The sequence below is a fragment of the Macaca nemestrina genome, chromosome 9 (assembly GCF_043159975.1).
Source record: "Macaca nemestrina isolate mMacNem1 chromosome 9, mMacNem.hap1, whole genome shotgun sequence".
Lineage (NCBI taxonomy): Eukaryota > Metazoa > Chordata > Mammalia > Primates > Cercopithecidae > Macaca > Macaca nemestrina.
In genome coordinates, this window is record NC_092133.1 from 130,635,566 (window position 1) to 130,651,591 (window position 16,026).

The 16,026-nt window shown below is 49.6% G+C and overlaps 1 protein-coding gene across 1 annotated transcript; it reads left to right on the forward strand.

The window, feature by feature from the left end:
* Positions 1 to 1,938: 1,938 nt before the first annotated feature.
* Positions 1,939 to 15,131, forward strand: LOC105490621 (upper zone of growth plate and cartilage matrix associated). Its single transcript, XM_011756432.2, has 5 exons — positions 1,939 to 2,021; positions 2,424 to 2,489; positions 2,591 to 2,686; positions 6,455 to 6,553; positions 14,696 to 15,131. The coding sequence occupies exons 1-5, from the start codon at positions 1,964 to 1,966 to the stop codon at positions 14,791 to 14,793; spliced, it is 417 nt and encodes a 138-aa protein (XP_011754734.2). The 5' UTR covers positions 1,939 to 1,963; the 3' UTR covers positions 14,794 to 15,131.
* The last annotated feature ends 895 nt before the right edge of the window (positions 15,132 to 16,026 follow it).

The following is a 16,026-nucleotide window of genomic DNA, read 5'->3' on the forward strand; positions in this document are numbered from 1 at the left end:
GAGACCAGCCTAGGCAACATAGGGAGACCCTGTCTCTACAAAAAATTTAAAAATTTACCAGGTGTAGGCCGGGCACAGTGGCTCACGCCTGGAATCCCAGCACTTTGGGAGGCCAAGGTGGATGGATCACCTGAGGTCAGGAGTTCAAGACCAGCCTGACCAACACGGAGAAACCCCATCTCTATTAAAAATACAAAATTAGCTGGGCATGGTGGTGCATGCCTGTAATCCCCGCTACTCAGGAGGCTGAGGCAGGAGAATTGCTTTAACCCGGGAGACGAACGTTGCAGTGAGCCGAGATTGCGCCATTGCACTCCAGCCTGGGCAACAAGAGTGAAACTCTGTCTCAAAAAAAAAAAAAAAAAAAAAAAATTAGCCAGGTGTGGTGGCACCTGTAGTCCCAGCTACTCCGAGGCTGAGCAGGAAAGGATCACTCGAGGCTGGGGAGGTGAACGCTACAGTGAGCTATGATTGCAACACTGCACTCCAGCCTGGGCAACAAAGCAAGACCCTGTCTCCAATAAATAAATAAATAAATAAATAAATAAATAAATAATATATTGTGTTATTTCATTTCACTTCATTCTCAGAGGACTAATGATGTCCCTGAGAGTCCCCCATTTGCCAAAGGGCAAATTGTGACCTTGGAACCAGGGGACTGTCAGAACTCAGCCTCCAGGAGCCTCGTGGAGAATATAGATGAACATCCTTCCTCAGGTCTCGGGAGCAAAAAGAAGGAAATGCTGTAGATATGATGTGAACGCTTGTGTGTTGGGCAAGAGAGTGACGGTTTAAAAAAAAAATTTTAACTCCTTTGACATCCCTCGGAGCTGACTGTGTTGACACAGATGAGTGGGGAAAGTGAGAGTCCCGTGAGTCAGGACCACATTTCTGAATTTTTTTCTGGTTCCTTATTTCTCTGTGAAAGACCCAGTTCTCTAGTGCTGAGCCAGAGCATCCTGGAGCATCCAGATAGTATTTCTCCTCTCGGGCCACAGAAATAGGGTCTGTCTCCATGACAATGGTGTCTAGAAGTCCCCCCATGAGATTAAGTCTGACAGGAGCTGTCCACTTAGCAAATACCAGGTCTCCATCCAGACTGAATCAGCGTCATGAGCCGTGTGTCCTGCTCCCAGCTTGACCAATGACTTCCTTGGGTCTATAGGGAAACTTGTAAACTCGCTGGCATATCACCATTGCCCCCCACGTGCCACACAAGGAGGCCATAAAACATTTGTCTCCCCCCCATCACAACTAGGATATAGAATGTGCTAGCTGAGAGGACTTGGCCTCTTGGCCTTGCTGTCTTTAAAGGGCTCTGGGACACGTGGTCCCAGGGGTTTGTGTTTGGCTTGGCAGTGAGCATCAGCTGGGAGCAGCGTATCAGGTTAGCTGTTCTCTGGTCACTGTCAGCATGACCCACACGTGTGTCGCCCTGATGGGTGTTCCAGTCATTATGGGCCCTCCTTGCCTGACATTTGGATCAAAACTCCCCCATTGATCCCCTCTTCCTCCTCGTCCCCACCCATGCTTCAACCCTGAGGACCAGGGCCCTAACGTCCCTGGAGCAGGTGCCAGGACCTCCTTGACACAGCCCTTGGTCTCTGGAACCCTGACTATTAGGATGAGCCTTCCCAGCAGCAGATCCCCAGACACAGACATTGGAAAGGCCACTCCAAGACCGTCTCAGCCAGGGCCCTAACTACAAGCTCTGCTTCTGGAGACGTTTGCCAGGTGCCAAAAACATCTCTGGTGCTCCGTCCAGGAGCAGCCAATAGAGAGGGCAGCCCGGCCCCCTCCTCCTCTCCTCCAGTGGCATCCCAGCCTCCTGCCTCTCCCTCTCTCTTCCCTCCCCCCTCCTCCCTCTCACCTGGGCTGCCTGCCTCAGAAGTGAGGACCTGGGAGGGTGCAGGACGCCTGGTCTGCCCTGTGGGTCCTGGACGGAGTCCCCACCTCTGCAAAGATGACTTGGAGACAGGCCCTCCTGCTGTCTTGCTTCTCCGCCGTGGTGCTCCTGTCTAGTGAGTACGGGAGGGTCAAGGCAGAGGGTGTTAGTTACATGGTAAGGGAGACTTGCCAGGCACAGGTAAGGCTGCTCAGGAGATGCAGGTAAAAAGGGGTATGCTTATTGTTAAGCGGTGTGTGTGTGTGTGGGTGTATGTGTTTGTGTGTGTGTGTGTAGAACACAATGTAATACAGAAAAAAAAAAAAAGTAAAGAAAGAAACAAAATAGAAAGAAAACTCAAGCTAACTTGCTTGGTGGGTTCCTGGGGAGACTGGCTCTGCAGCTGGTATGTGAGACACCACGGGCCCCCTGCCAGGGCCTGACAGGACGCTTAGCCTGGAAAGCAGGATGGGGGCTCAGCTCAGGGTCCGGGCTCCCCTCTGATGCTGCAGCCTCACTCTGTGCCCTTTTCCTGCAGTGCTGAGAGAGGGAACCGGTGCATCTGTGGGCACCACACAGGCGGCAAAAGAAGAGGCGAGTGAAGGTGAGTGCAGGGGCCACCCACGGGGCAGGGCAGGTGCAGCCAGTGAAGCAGCAGCCAGGGCATCCCCATGCTGCTGGTAACAGGCCTCTCCTGGGTTTCAGATGCAAAACAGAAGATTTTCATGCAGGAATCAGATGCCTCGAATTTCCTCAAGAGGCGCGGCAAGCGGTCCCCCAAGTCCCGAGATGAGGTCAATGGTAAGGATGCTGGAGGGATCCCCCCCATCACCACCTCTGCTTGCACGTCCCGGCTCCTCCTCTCCCACAGTCAGCCAGGCGGTAGGATGCAACCAGACACCAAGGGCTCACCCCAGGTCCTTGGGTTTCAAAGGGACTGCAGCTCTGAATGAGAAATTACACCCTATTTCCTGACTGTAGGTCGTACATTGGATTGAATACTTTGTCAGGGTAAGGAGGCCCCACCTCTGCAAAGATACTTGGAGACAGGTCCTTTTGTCCCGCTTCTTGGCTATGTTAGATTACTACCTTAAATGCACCTAACAGGGATAAAATGCATTCTATTTCAGAAAGGTGTAGGGAGGGAAATCTATGTTCCGGTCTGGAGGAGCTCCACACATCAGTGTGGGCTTTGCGAGTACTGGCACAGCACACCTTCCGTGTAAAAGCAACAGCTTCACACAACGGGAAGGCACAGGACACTGGGTGCTGAGAAATGTGGGTTTGGGGACAGCTGTGCTGCTAAGTGGCCTTGGCTACTTCCTCCCTCTGGTCCTAATTTCCTTATTTACAAGCCTCTGAAAGAGCTGTGTTCAACCGGCAGAGTTTTTTTTAAGTTTTCATTTTCAGTGCACTGGGGTGAGCCTGTCTGCACAGCCTGCTGTAGGGCCTGTGGAGTCCCGGCTTCAGGGTCCTCATGCCTTTGACCTGTCAACCCCTGAGGGCATTTGAGTTTCTCCTCCTGAATCTGCTTCTTCCAAGACGCTGAGCTCAGACCCTACCGCCCAAGTCTCTGGCTTAAGTCTTTCCTCCTCGTGCCCGTGCGTGAATGAACTCTTTGTATTCAGGGCACTCAGCAAGGTGATTTGCTTGGTAAAAACAACAGGACTGTTTTCAAATGATGGGAAGAACAGAGATAGAAATGCTTGGAGATGAAATTTCTTAAAAAAAAAAAAAATTCTGATAAGCATAACAATGCTAGGAAAACCTCCAGGCCTCATACAACTTGATATTTAAAAGTTGGTCAATGTCAAGAAGCACTGAAAGGTTGGGAGGGAAGCTGGACTGTTCTTGATCAAAATTGAAAAAGCAATCTTCTGACAGACTTCCAGGAGAAATGCATGATTTTAGGCCAGGCAAATAGCTTCTGTCCTCTTTTTTTTTTTTTTTTTTCTGAGCTGGAGTCTCACTGTCACCCAGGCCGGAGTGCAATGGCAGGATCTTGGCTCATTGCAACCTCCACCTCCCAGGTTCGGGTAATACTCCTGCCTCAGCCTCCCATGTAGCTGGGATTACAGGCGCTTGCCACCATGCCTGGCTAATTTTGGTCTAGAACTCCTGACCTCAGGTGACCCACCTGCTTCGGCCTCCTAAAGTGCTGAGATTACAGGCATGAGCCACCGCGCACATCCTCTTCTGTCCCCTTAAGCCAACTCCAAACAATGAGTACACCATTTAACCTGAAGCTCCTCACCTGGGACAGAAGCTCGGTGTGTCTATTAGTCGTGGGAGGTGCAGGACAGCCTGGTGAACACCCAGATGTGTGAACGCATCTGTTGTCACCCGGTCAACTCCTGTGGATGGCAGGAGGGCAGTGCCCAGCGATCCCTCAGGTTGGATAAAGGGCAGGTGACAGACACTTCAATCAACTTGAGTTTGGAACCAGGAGACAGGCATCTGACGTCTCTACGCCTCTGGGATAAAGGGTGAAAAGAGAGTGTGATGAATGCATGTTCTTGAAAAGGAACGTACACAATGCACAGAATGATGCATAGTATAAAATTACTATCTTGTCCTGAGGATTAAATTGTTACTATTCATAACCTCAAAGCTCCAGTTTGTGGCACCTCTGAAAAGGCCATTTGGGAATATTATTTCCTGTCCTGAGTACACAGGGGACAGAGAATGTTTCTTTAGGAATTGGCAGTGACTTACTAAGTACCCGCTTCCTAAACCCTAAGCCCCCGCACCTCCCACCACGGCTTTCTGGCACTTGGAGCAACATCAGGACCCACAGTGGGTGGGAAGAGGGAAGCTGAGCTGGCAGTGGCGTGTGGGAGCCTGGTGTCCTAGCTCTCCCCCAACCTGCTGTGTGACCTCTGTTAGGTCATGCATGTCTCTGAGCCTGAATCTCCTCTGAGAAATGTGTGGATGCTGAGTGAGAGGTGGGGCATGGGTATGGATGGGATAACCAACCCCTCCTGACAGACTCAAGTTTCTTGCAACTAAGTAGGTAACGGCAGACATTTGGGAAGAAACATTCCAGACGTCTGGAATCTGCACTAAGCCCAGTTCACAGTTAACTTGATTTTTAATCTGAGTTAACTTAAATAATAAAAAAGTAACAGAAATAACTAGTATTTATATAATTCATTAACGTAAGCGTCTTACTTCCAAGAAGGATTTGAGATGGTTTCTGTTTGCTTATTTATTTATTTTGAGACAGAGTCTTGCTCTGTCGCCCAGGCTGGAGTGCAGTGGCACGATCTCAACCTCCACTTTCCCGGTTCAAGCAATTCTCCTGCCTCAGCCTCCCAAGTAGCTGGGATTATAGGCGCCCGCCACCACACCCGGCTAATTTTTGTATTTTTAGTAGAGACGGGGTTTCGCCATGTTGGCCAGGCTGGCCTTGAACTCCTGACCTCAAGCGATCCGCCTGCCTTGGCCTGTCAAAGTGCTGTGATTACAGGCATGAGCCACCGCGCCTGGCCTGAGATGGCTTCCAATATTATCATTTTGCAAAGACTTTTCGTTGCTTCTCCCAGCACCTCTGTAATGTGGGTTGGGGGATAGGGAACCATGACTTTCCCCTTTCTCTGCTTCCTTCATCATCCCCCAGCCTCCTCTTGCACATCAGAGTTGATGGGGCAAAAAACCAGTACCTCCGTCTCCCTCATTTGGTGTGAGGGGAATCCCACTGTGAGACTGTGAGGCGTGCTGAGGGACCGGTTCTTCTTGCCCTGGACGTGGCCTCCCTGGCTTCTTGGGTTTCTCCAGTTGAAGCTCGTGTTGGGGGAAATACCTTGAAAGGAGAGACCTTTACATCGTTTCCTCCAGACAACCGGGAATTTTTATTCCAACAGCTGTAATGCTTGGTAGAACTTGTCTTATATCTTTCTCCTTAGTGAACTATAGGTCTCTTAAGCAGAGGGAAGGATTTTATTTATTTATTTTTTGAGGCAGGGTCTCGCTCTGTTGCCTAGGGTGGAGTGCAGCAGCGCAATCATAGCTCACTGCGGCCTTGAACTCCTGGCCTCCAGCAACCCTCCTGCTTTAGCCTCCTGCTTTAGCCTCCCAAGTAGCTAAGCTCATAGGCGTGAGCCACCATACTTGGCTGGAGGGATGGAATCTTTGTTACTTGGCTTTTTAATTCCAGTGCTTAGCCTACATCCTGGCTGTGATAAGTGTTTGAAAATGTTGCATGGCTGTGAGATGAAGTTGGATTATTCCTTTACGGAATTCATTTCTCAGCATGGGATTTCTGGTTTCCTAGTGGCCTGGTATACTTGGATACACCACCAACTTTATCAGCAGAGCTAAACCATTTTACTCTTTGGGGCCTCTGTCTTCTCACCTGCAAATGAGGCAGCTGGATCCGGCAATCACCTTCAAATTTTAAAGTCTATGTCAGGAGTAAATAATTTCAGGGAAGTCTCCAACCACAATCTCCCACAAACCACTCACCCCTCAACCAGATGTGACTTCTCAGACGAGCTGTGTTTCCCTAAGTGTGTGCCCCTAAATGTCCTCATTCCTGGGGGGCAACTCTTGCTTCTTTTCCTTTCACAGCGGAAAACAGGCAGAAGCTTCGGGCCGACGAGCTGCGGAGAGAATATTACGAGGAACAAAGGAATGAATTTGAGAACTTTGTGGAGGAACAAAATGATGGTAAGAGCTCTTCAGTCAGTGTCTTCAGGGAGGTGGAGCTTTGGGGAGAAATCACATGGTTTGTTTTCTCTTCTTCTACCTAACTGTGTGTGTGTGCGTGTGTGTGTGTTTTTGAGACGGAGTCTTGTTCTGTTGCCCAGATTGGAATGCAGTGGTGCGATCTCAGCTCACTGCAACCTCCACCTCCCAAGTTCAAGCAATTCTCCTGCCTCAGCCTCCAGAGTAGCTGAGATTACAGACGCCCCCAGCTAATTTTTGTATATTTAGTAAAGACACGGTTTCTCCATGTTGGCCAGGCTGGTATTGAACTTTTCATTGGAGGAGGGAGGAAAGGGAAGGTCTACTTTCAATTCATATCCACGAGAGCCTTGAAAAAAAGGGAGGGCCAGGCGCAGTGGCTCGTGCCTGTTATCCCAGCACTTTGGGAGACCGAGGCGGGTGGATCACCTGAGGTCAGGAGTTCGAGACCAGCCTGGCCAACATGGCGAAACCCCATCTCTACTAAAAATACAAAAATTAGCTGGGCGTGGTGGCGCGCACCTGTAATCCCAGCTACTCCACAGACTGAGGCAGGAGAATCACTTGAAATCGGGGGCAGAGGTTGCAGTGAGCCAAGATTGCGCCACTTCACTCCAGCCTGGGCAACAAGAACGAAACTTCATCTCAAAAAAAAAAAAAAAAAAAAAAGAAGGGAGAAAAATGGCTACACAGAACTTGAGAAGGTGTGGAAGGGGACAGAATACCCTTATTCCCATTGGCCTGGGGACTGTGGGGATGGGGCAACTGTTTGCTGACTGCGTGGATATAAAACTCCTTTCCCTCCCTCCTCCTACTTGGGCATCACCGTGCCGGTCTGTGTTCTCCGTCTAAGCACGAGAACTTAGGCTTAAGTTCCTTGGTAGGATCATATTGGGCAGATTCCAAACTCACTCACAGGTGCCTTATATCCACGTCAATGTCCTGGCTCCAGGTCCTTCTCCATCCTGGAAAATCAAGACCTTCATTGACCTATTCAATGTACTCAGCCCCTTTACTTCCTGGCAGAGCAAACCAGGAAAACTGAACTCAGAAAACACCTTGCCTTCTACCCTCTCACCCCCACCCCCAGCATCAACATCTACAGCCCATCTTCAGCCTCCAACTCATCCAAAAACATCAGATCCCCTGAAAATTTCTGTATGGTTTTCTTGTGGCTTTATGCTTCTCCTATTTGTATCCTCTTCACTAAGCCTTGGTCTTTTGTTTACTAGCAAAAAATAAAGAGTAGGAAAGGCCCAGGGAGGCCAAGAGTTTTCGGGGGCTGAGGCGGGCGGATCACTAGGTCAGGAGTTTGAGACTACCCTGGCCAACATGGTGAAACCCCGTCTCTACTAAAAATACAAAAAAATTAGCCAGGCGTGGTGGTGCACACCTGTAGTCTGAGCTACTCGGGAGGCTGAGGCAGGCGAATTGCTTGAAACTTGGAGGCGGAGGTTGCAGTAAGCCGAGATCACACCACGGCACTCCAGCCTGGGCAACAGAGCCAGACTCTGTCTCAAAGAAAAAAGGGCCCAGAGAGACCAGTATCTTTGGCCAGGCAATCTGCACACTTCATTCCTGCCCTCAACCCCTCAGTAGACAGGGTTCCTCTCTGCTCTCAGAAAGTGCTGGCTGCACCAGGGCTCCGTGGAGGATGGTGCAGCTGGGGACACGGGTAGAGGATGCCCTGCCTTTGAGCCACAGCCTCCCACGGGGTGGAATTTAATTTTGCTGTCTATGAAGTACCCTCAAGGGTCACCCACACCAAACATCCTTAAGACCATTTAATGGGGATCAGACCAGTATACTAGAGAATATGTGTGTGTGTATTTCTTTTCCTTTTTTTTTTTTTTGGGGGGGGGGCACGGAGTCTTGTTCTGTCGCCCAGGCTGGAGTACAGTGGCATGATCTCAGCTCACCACAAACTTCACTTCCGAGTTCAAGAGATTCTCCTGTCTCAGCCTCCCGAGTAGCTGGGATTACAGGTGTGCACCATTACGCCCAGCTAATTTTTTGTATTTTGGGTAGAGACAGGGATTTACCATGTTGGCCAGGCTGGTCACGAACTCCTGACCTCAAGTAATCTGCCCATGTCAGTCTCCCAAAGTGCTGGGACTATAGGCGTGGGCCACTGCACCTAGCCCTGTTTATTTATTTATTTATTTATTTGTTTGTTTGGTCTTTCTCCAAATTTCACGATTGTGATACTCCTGAGGAAAATCACCTGGTACTTCCTGGGTGCACGTGAACTTGGCCGTGAGGCCCCAGTTTAGGTCGCCTTTGTTGGAGAGAGTCAGCTCTTTCAGTTCTCCTGGCCGTTGGCTCTGATGGACTGGGGAGGCAGCACCCTCGGAAGGCATCTCCTAGTGAAAAGGAAATCACCCCAGGTCAAGTGCTACAGGCTGTGCCCATTGCCCTGCAGGTGGCACCTGGCTGAGCCTTGCAAACAGGTGTTGGGCTTGGATCCTGGCAAATCAAACTTCCTTAGGAACGTACTGGGAAAACTTCAGGCTGTGACAGCTTGGAAGCACACGCTTCTGCTAGAGATGTGTTTATCTTGGTGGGCAGCTGGGGGAGAAGCATTTAAAAGTTGAGAATGTGGCCTTCAAAATTCCTTCAGTGTGATTTGGACTCATACTATTAAAATAGTATTCTATTTTGAGCAGTTTTAAATGTTTTAGGTCCAAAACTCTAGCATGGAGATGGAAAAACATTCACTGTTTTCCCTTTCGTGATGAATTCGGGATGCAGGGTTGGGCGCCTGCAGGTCCTCTTACAGGAGGGGGAGACAGGAGGCCCTAGGTCTTGCCCACACCGATGGAGAAAACACAGGCCTTTGGGGAATGCAGTTCCAGAAGCTGTTGTCCTGGAGCCCTTGCTCTGCCGGGCACTGTAAGGGGCCACCTAATCCTCACAATCTGCCTCTGAGACAGGTCTTATAATTTCCAGCTCATGGTTTCAAAAACTGAGGCTCAGGCTGGGCACCGTGGCTCACACCTGTAATCCCAGCACTTTGGGAGGCTAAAGTGGGAGCATCACTTGAAGCCAGGAGTTCAAGATCAGCTTGGGCAACTAAGCGAGGCCCTGTCTCCACAAAAGAAAAAAAAAAATTCAATTAAAAAACATAAGCTGGGCATGGCGGCATGTGCCTGTAGGCCCAGCTACTCTGGAGGCTGAGGCAGGAGGATGGCTTTAACCCAGGAGTTCGAGACCAGCCTGAGCAACATAGAGAGACACCATCTTACCAAAAATGAGAAAATTAGCTGGGCTGCTGGCATCTGCCTGTAGTCCCAGCTACTTGGGTGGTTGAGAGAGGATCGCTTGATCCTGGGGAGTTCAAGGTTAGAGTAACTATGATCATGCCATTGCACTCCAGCCTGGGCAACACAGCAAGACCCTGTCTCAAAAACAAACAAACAAACAAACAAACAAACAAAAAACTCACATCAAAAATAAAAAACTGAGGCTTAGAAAGGATACGTGAATACCCAAGGAGACGTAGGCAGTAGATAGCCCTAGCATTAGAACCCCAAGGCTTATTTGCCAGCAAAGCTCCTGTTCTTGTAAATCAAGGATGACCAAATGCACAGAGGTCTTGGAGAGCTTCTTTGATCCACGAATTGGCCCCTGGATGGAGTGAGTGAGAAAAATAAAGCAGACTAGCCCTCAGGGGGTCTCCCCAGAGCTCCATCAAGGCAGGGGTCACAAGGTGGAGCAGGCCTGGCCTCCTGAGGATGAGTTTTGGAAAAGGTGGAAATCATATCAATCTTGTTTCCTCTCCCTTGCCTTTGGCTCACAATGTTGCACAGGGTCTTGCTTGCCTGAAACCATCCCTGGGGCTCAAGGTGTCTGACTTCTAAGCCCTCCCCTGAGGCCCCTGACATACCTGTCAGTCAGGACCCTGGTTTCAGCTAGCTGTCTTATCTAACCAAGTTACCTACTCTTTTTTTTTCTTTTTCTTTTTGACGGAATCTCACTCTGTCGCCCAGGGTGGAGTGCAGTGGTGCGGTCTCAGCTCACTGCAACCTCCACCTCCCAGGTTCAAGTGATTCTCCTGACTCAGCCTCCTGGGTAGCTGGGATTACAGGCCACCACGCCCTGCTAATTTTTGTATTTTTAGTAGAGACGGGGTTTCACCATGTTGGCCAGGCTGATCTTGAACTCCCGACTTGAGGTGATCCGCCCGCCTTGGCCTCCCACAGTGCTGAGATTATAGGCGTGAGCCCCTGAGCCCGCTCCCGAGTCACCTAAGGGTTACTGATAGCAGTTGGATATTCGACATCTCCCCAAAGTACTTAACTTCATAAAAGGATGCCCACCAGGTACCACGTCTCAAGCCTGTAGTCCCAGGACTTTGGGAGGCCAAGGTGTTTAGCCCTGGCAACATAACGAGACCCTGTCTCTGTTAAAAATTAGCCGGGCATGGTGGTGCATGCGTATAGTCCCAGCAACTTGGGAGGCTGAGGCTGAAGAATCACTGGAACCCAGGAGGCTGCCGTGAGCTATGATTGCACCACTGCACCTCTGCTTGGGCAATAGAATGAGAACTTGTCTCAGAAACAAAAACAACAACAAAAGGGATGCTGAATCAACTTCCACGTCAAAACCGCACTCTCAGGGTTGGCAAAGAGTAGCTGGTCTACTGGGCTTGAGAAATGTCCAAAAGAGCTGAAGATGAACACACAAAGCTCTGGCCTGGGCCTGGCTCTGTGAGCTCCAGGCATCCCCTGGGCTATCAAGTACCTAATGGGATTTTCAGCACCAAGGGGAGCACCAGCTCTGTGCCCACATAGGAAGGAAACACTCCTGGCAGCTGTGGTGCCTCAACATGCCCTGGTCACTGGGCCCTGCACCCAACTGGGCCAAGGTGAGACTAGGCCTGAGCACGCGGCTCTCACGGGTGCTAAGGACCAAAGCAACGTTCTCATTCCTCATACCCTGACGCCACCAGGCGGTCCTGTTGGTCATTGCCACAGAGGATGCCAGTTTCACTTTCTATAGTACCAAAATCAGGTTCCTGGGCTTCTTGGCGAGGTCCACGTTTGAGGAAACAGAGGTGAGAAAGGCATCTTGGTTCTTTAATTCTTGACATCATCTTCTGTTAGGACTTCCCATCCTTCCAACATCTTTGACAAATGCATTTTAAAAATGGGGTAAAACACACATAACATAAAAACTTGCCATTTAAACTCTTTCTCTTTCTTTCTTTCCTTTCTTTCTTTCTTTCTTTCTTTCTTTCTTTCTTTCTTTCTTTCTTTTCTTTTCTTTTCTTTCTTTTCTTTCTTTCTTCTTTCTTTCCTTCCTTTCTTCTTTCTCTTTCTTTCTCTCTCTCTCTCTCTTTTCTTTCCTCTCTCTTTCTTTCCCTTCCTTCCTTCCTCCCTCTTTCTCTCCCTCCCTTCCTTCCTTTCTTTTTTAGATGGGTTTTGCTCTTCTGCCCACGTTGGACTGCAGTGGCGTGATCATAGCTCACTGCAGCCTCAACCTCCTGGGCTCAAGTGATCCTCTCACATTAGCCTTAGCCTCCCAAGTAGCTGGGACTATAGGCATGCGCCATCACACCTGGCTAATTTTTTTTAATTTTTTTGTAGAGACAATGTCTTGCTACACTGCTCAGGCTGGTCTCAAACTCCTGGCTTCAAGCGGTCCTACCAGCTTGGCCTCCCAAAGTGCTGGGATTACAGGTGTGAGCCACCACGCTGAGCATAAACTATTTTTAAGCATACGATTCAGCAGCATTTAGTACATTCACCGTGCAACAATCACTGCTATTTCCAAACCTTTGCATGGCCTCAAACAGAAACTCTGCATCCATTAAGCAATAACTTGCCATTCCTCCCTCCCGGCAGCCTCTGGTAACCTCTCTCTCTCTCTCTCTCTCTCTCTCTCTCTCTCTCTCTCTTTTTTTCCTGTTTCTGTAAATTTGCCCAATCTAGGCCAGGTGCAGTGGCTTATGCCTGTAATCCCAGCACTTTAGGAGGCCAACGCAGGTAGATCACTTGAGGTCAGGAGTTCGAGACCAGCCTGGCCATCAGGGTGAAACCCTGGCTCTACTAAAAATACAAAAATTAGCCGGGCATGGTGGCATGTGTCTGTAATCCCAGCTACTCAAGGTGGAGGCAGGAGAATCGCTTGGAACCTAGGAGGCAGAGGTTGCAGTGAGCCGAGATCCTGCCACTGCACTCCAGCCTGGGCGACAGAGCTAGAGTCAAAACAAAAACAAAAACAAAAACTTGCCCATTCTAGACATGTCATCTAAGTGGAATCACAATATTCATCTGTTTGCATCTGGGCTTATTTCACTTAACTGAATTTTTTTTTTTTTTTTTGAGACAGAGTCTCACTCTGTCACCCAGGCTGGAGTGCAGTGGCCAGATCTCGGCTCACTGCAAGCTCCGCCTCCCGGGTTCACGCCCTTCTTCTGCCTCAGCCTCCAGAGTAGCTGGGACTACAGGCACCCACCACCACCCCCGGCTAGTTTTTTGTATTTTTTTAGTAGAGACGGGGTTTCACCGTGTTAGCCAGGATGGTCTCGATCTCTTGACCTCGTGATCCGCCCGTCTCGGCCTGCCAAAGTGCTGGGATTACAGGCTTGAGCCACCGCGCCCGGCCAACAGAATATTTTTAAGGTTTGTCCATGTTGTAGCATGTGCCAGAACTTCATTCCTTTTTATGGTGAAATTTTACACACATTTTGTTTATTCATTTCTTTGTTGATGGACACGGGTTGTTTCGATCTCTTGGCTATTGCGAGTAGTGCTGCTGCGAACATTCACGTGCAAGCATCCGTTTGTGCCCCTGTTTTCAATTCTTTTGGGCATATTCTTTTTTCTTTCTTTTCTTTCTTTTCCTTCCTTCCTTCCTTCCTTCCTTCCTTCCTTCCTTCCTTCCTTCCTTCCTTCCTTCCTTCCTTCCTTCCTTCCTTCCTTCCTTCCTTCCTGCCTTCCTTCCTTCCTCCCTCCTTCCTTCCTTCCTTACTCCTTCACTTCCTTCCTTCCTTCCTTCTTCACTTCCCTCCTTCCTTCCTTCCTTCCTTCCATCCTTCCTTCCCTCTTCTCTTCCCTTCCCTTCCTTCTTTTTCTTTCTTTTTCTTTTTTTGAAACAGGATTTCACTCTGTCACCCAGGTTGGAGTGCAGTGGCATGATCTCAGCTCACTGCATCCTCCACCTCCCAGGTTCAAGTGATTCTCATACTTCAGCCTCCCGAGTAGCTGGGATTACAGGTGTGTGTCACCACACCTGGCTAATTTTTGTGTTTTTTAGTAGAGACGGGGTTTCACCATGTTGGCCAGGTTAGTCTCGAATTCCCGACCTCAGCTTATCCGCCGGCCTCGGCCTTGCAAAGTGCTGGGGTTACAGGCATGAGCCACCCCACCCAACCACTCCCAGCATTTTGGGAGGCTGAGGCAGGAGGGTTGCTTGAGACTAGGAGTTGGAGACCAGCCTGGACAACACAGTGAAATTCCATCTCTACAAAAAAATTAAAAAATTAGCCAGGCGTGGTGGCACAGGAGGCTGAAGTGGGAGGATCGCCTGAGCCCTGGGAGGTTGAGGCCGCGGTGAGTCATGATCATGCCACTGCACTCCAGCCTGGGTGACAGACTGAGACGCTGTCTCAAAACAAAACAAAACAAAACAAGAAAGAAAGAAAGAAAAAGAAAATTAATTCAGAACAGTGTGGAGGAAAAACCTCCAAGTCGACAATGATTTCCTTCATGTTTTCAAGGCATGTTTTGTAGTCCCTTATTTTTCTTACATGCCCTTCCAATAGTCCATTCCTGCTACTGTGCTGTTACTTTTTCATCCTGTGTCTTGGTTGTTATATCTTTGAAACAGGGTTGCATAAGCCTCTGCTCTCCTACACTGGCTGTGCAGGCAGAAGAGCCTGAGATGCCCAGCCCTGGTCTCCACCTGCCTGTGACCTTCGCCCATCTGGGCCTGACCTATATACGGGGCCTGCCAGCTCACATGCTCTGGATGCCCACCAGCCCTGGCCTTCTCTCACCAGGCTCACTAGCACTCTCAGTGCAGGTCACCACAGGGCAGGGGTTTGGCTAATGGCTGCTGGGCTCAGTGGCAGGTCAGAGTCCCCCTGTCCTAACAGGTGGCTTTGTCTTTCCGCCCCAGAGCAGGAAGAGAGGAGCCGGGAGGCTGTGGAGCAGTGGCGCCAGTGGCACTATGACAGCTTGTACCCATCCTATCTCTACAATCGCCACCACATCTGATCCCGTCGTGAAGCCAGCCAAGAAGATGAAGCTTGTAGCACACATTGGCATCCCCATGTTCCAGCAATCTTTCCCATGCAAACTGGCCCTTCAGAGGGTCTCGGCCTGGGGTCTGCAATGGCCAGCAGCCCTGGAAGACACATGCCTTTCCTTCCAGTGTATGAAAGTGCCCTGACTTTCACCTCTTTGCAGACCGTCTTCTGAGGTGAGCAACTGCCTGCAGGGCCTCCTAGCACCAAACCTACAGTGGCTTCCCCTGGCTTCGTTCCCAAGCAAAAGAATCACAGTCAAGAATTACATATTTGCTTATGGCTTACAAATAAAAACGCTGAATCAACCTTGTGTATTATCTTCTCAAATCTCCAGCCGAGGGGTGTCATGCTCTCTCCCCTGAGCGATGATGAGATTCTCGCTGAACTGGGTGTTTGAAAGCTTGAACTTGAGGAGCATTGCTCACTCTTCTCAGTATGTCTCGTATGCCACTCAATATGCTAGAGTTGACTCACCCAGTCCTCCATCAGTGTGATCGATTTCTGGACATGAAATGCTGGGTTATAATTTTTTTTTTTTTTGAGACAGGGTCTCACTCTGTCACCCAGGCTCCAGTGCAGTGGCAAGATCATGGCTCACTGCGGCCCCGACCTTCCAGGCTTAGGTGATCCTCCCACTTCATTCTCCCAAGTATCTGGGACTCCAGGCACGTACCACCATGCCCAGCTAGTTTTTGTATTTTCAGGAGAGACGGGGTCTTGCCATGTTGTCCAGGCTGATCTTAAACACTTGAGCTCAAGCAATTCACTCACCTCGGCCTTCCAAAGTGCTGGATTACAGGCGAGCCACTGCACCCAGCCGACTTCTACATACTTTAAACTGGCTAAATCGAATTTCTCTTTGAAGAGGTTCTGTGCTTCCTATTGCTGGGCATCTTTGCCGATCCTTTCTGAAAGCAAGTAAATTAAGACCAGAAAAGTCCTGGGTAGGGGACAGGGGTATTTGAAATATATACTATTCATGGTGTCTTTTCAGACAGCAAATCTCGCCTCCAGCTCCATTAAATGTAACCAAGTTAGACTTAACCAGGTGCCTAGTGCAGACCCTAGCTATGTGATCATGTACTTCTACCACCCATCCCAATGCCTTCAGGCTTGGCTAAACAGAAAGGCTGTTTAGGAACCCGCAGCTCTCCACAAACCTCCTTGAAAGTGTAGCTTTCAGTAAAGCAATGTTCTAGCA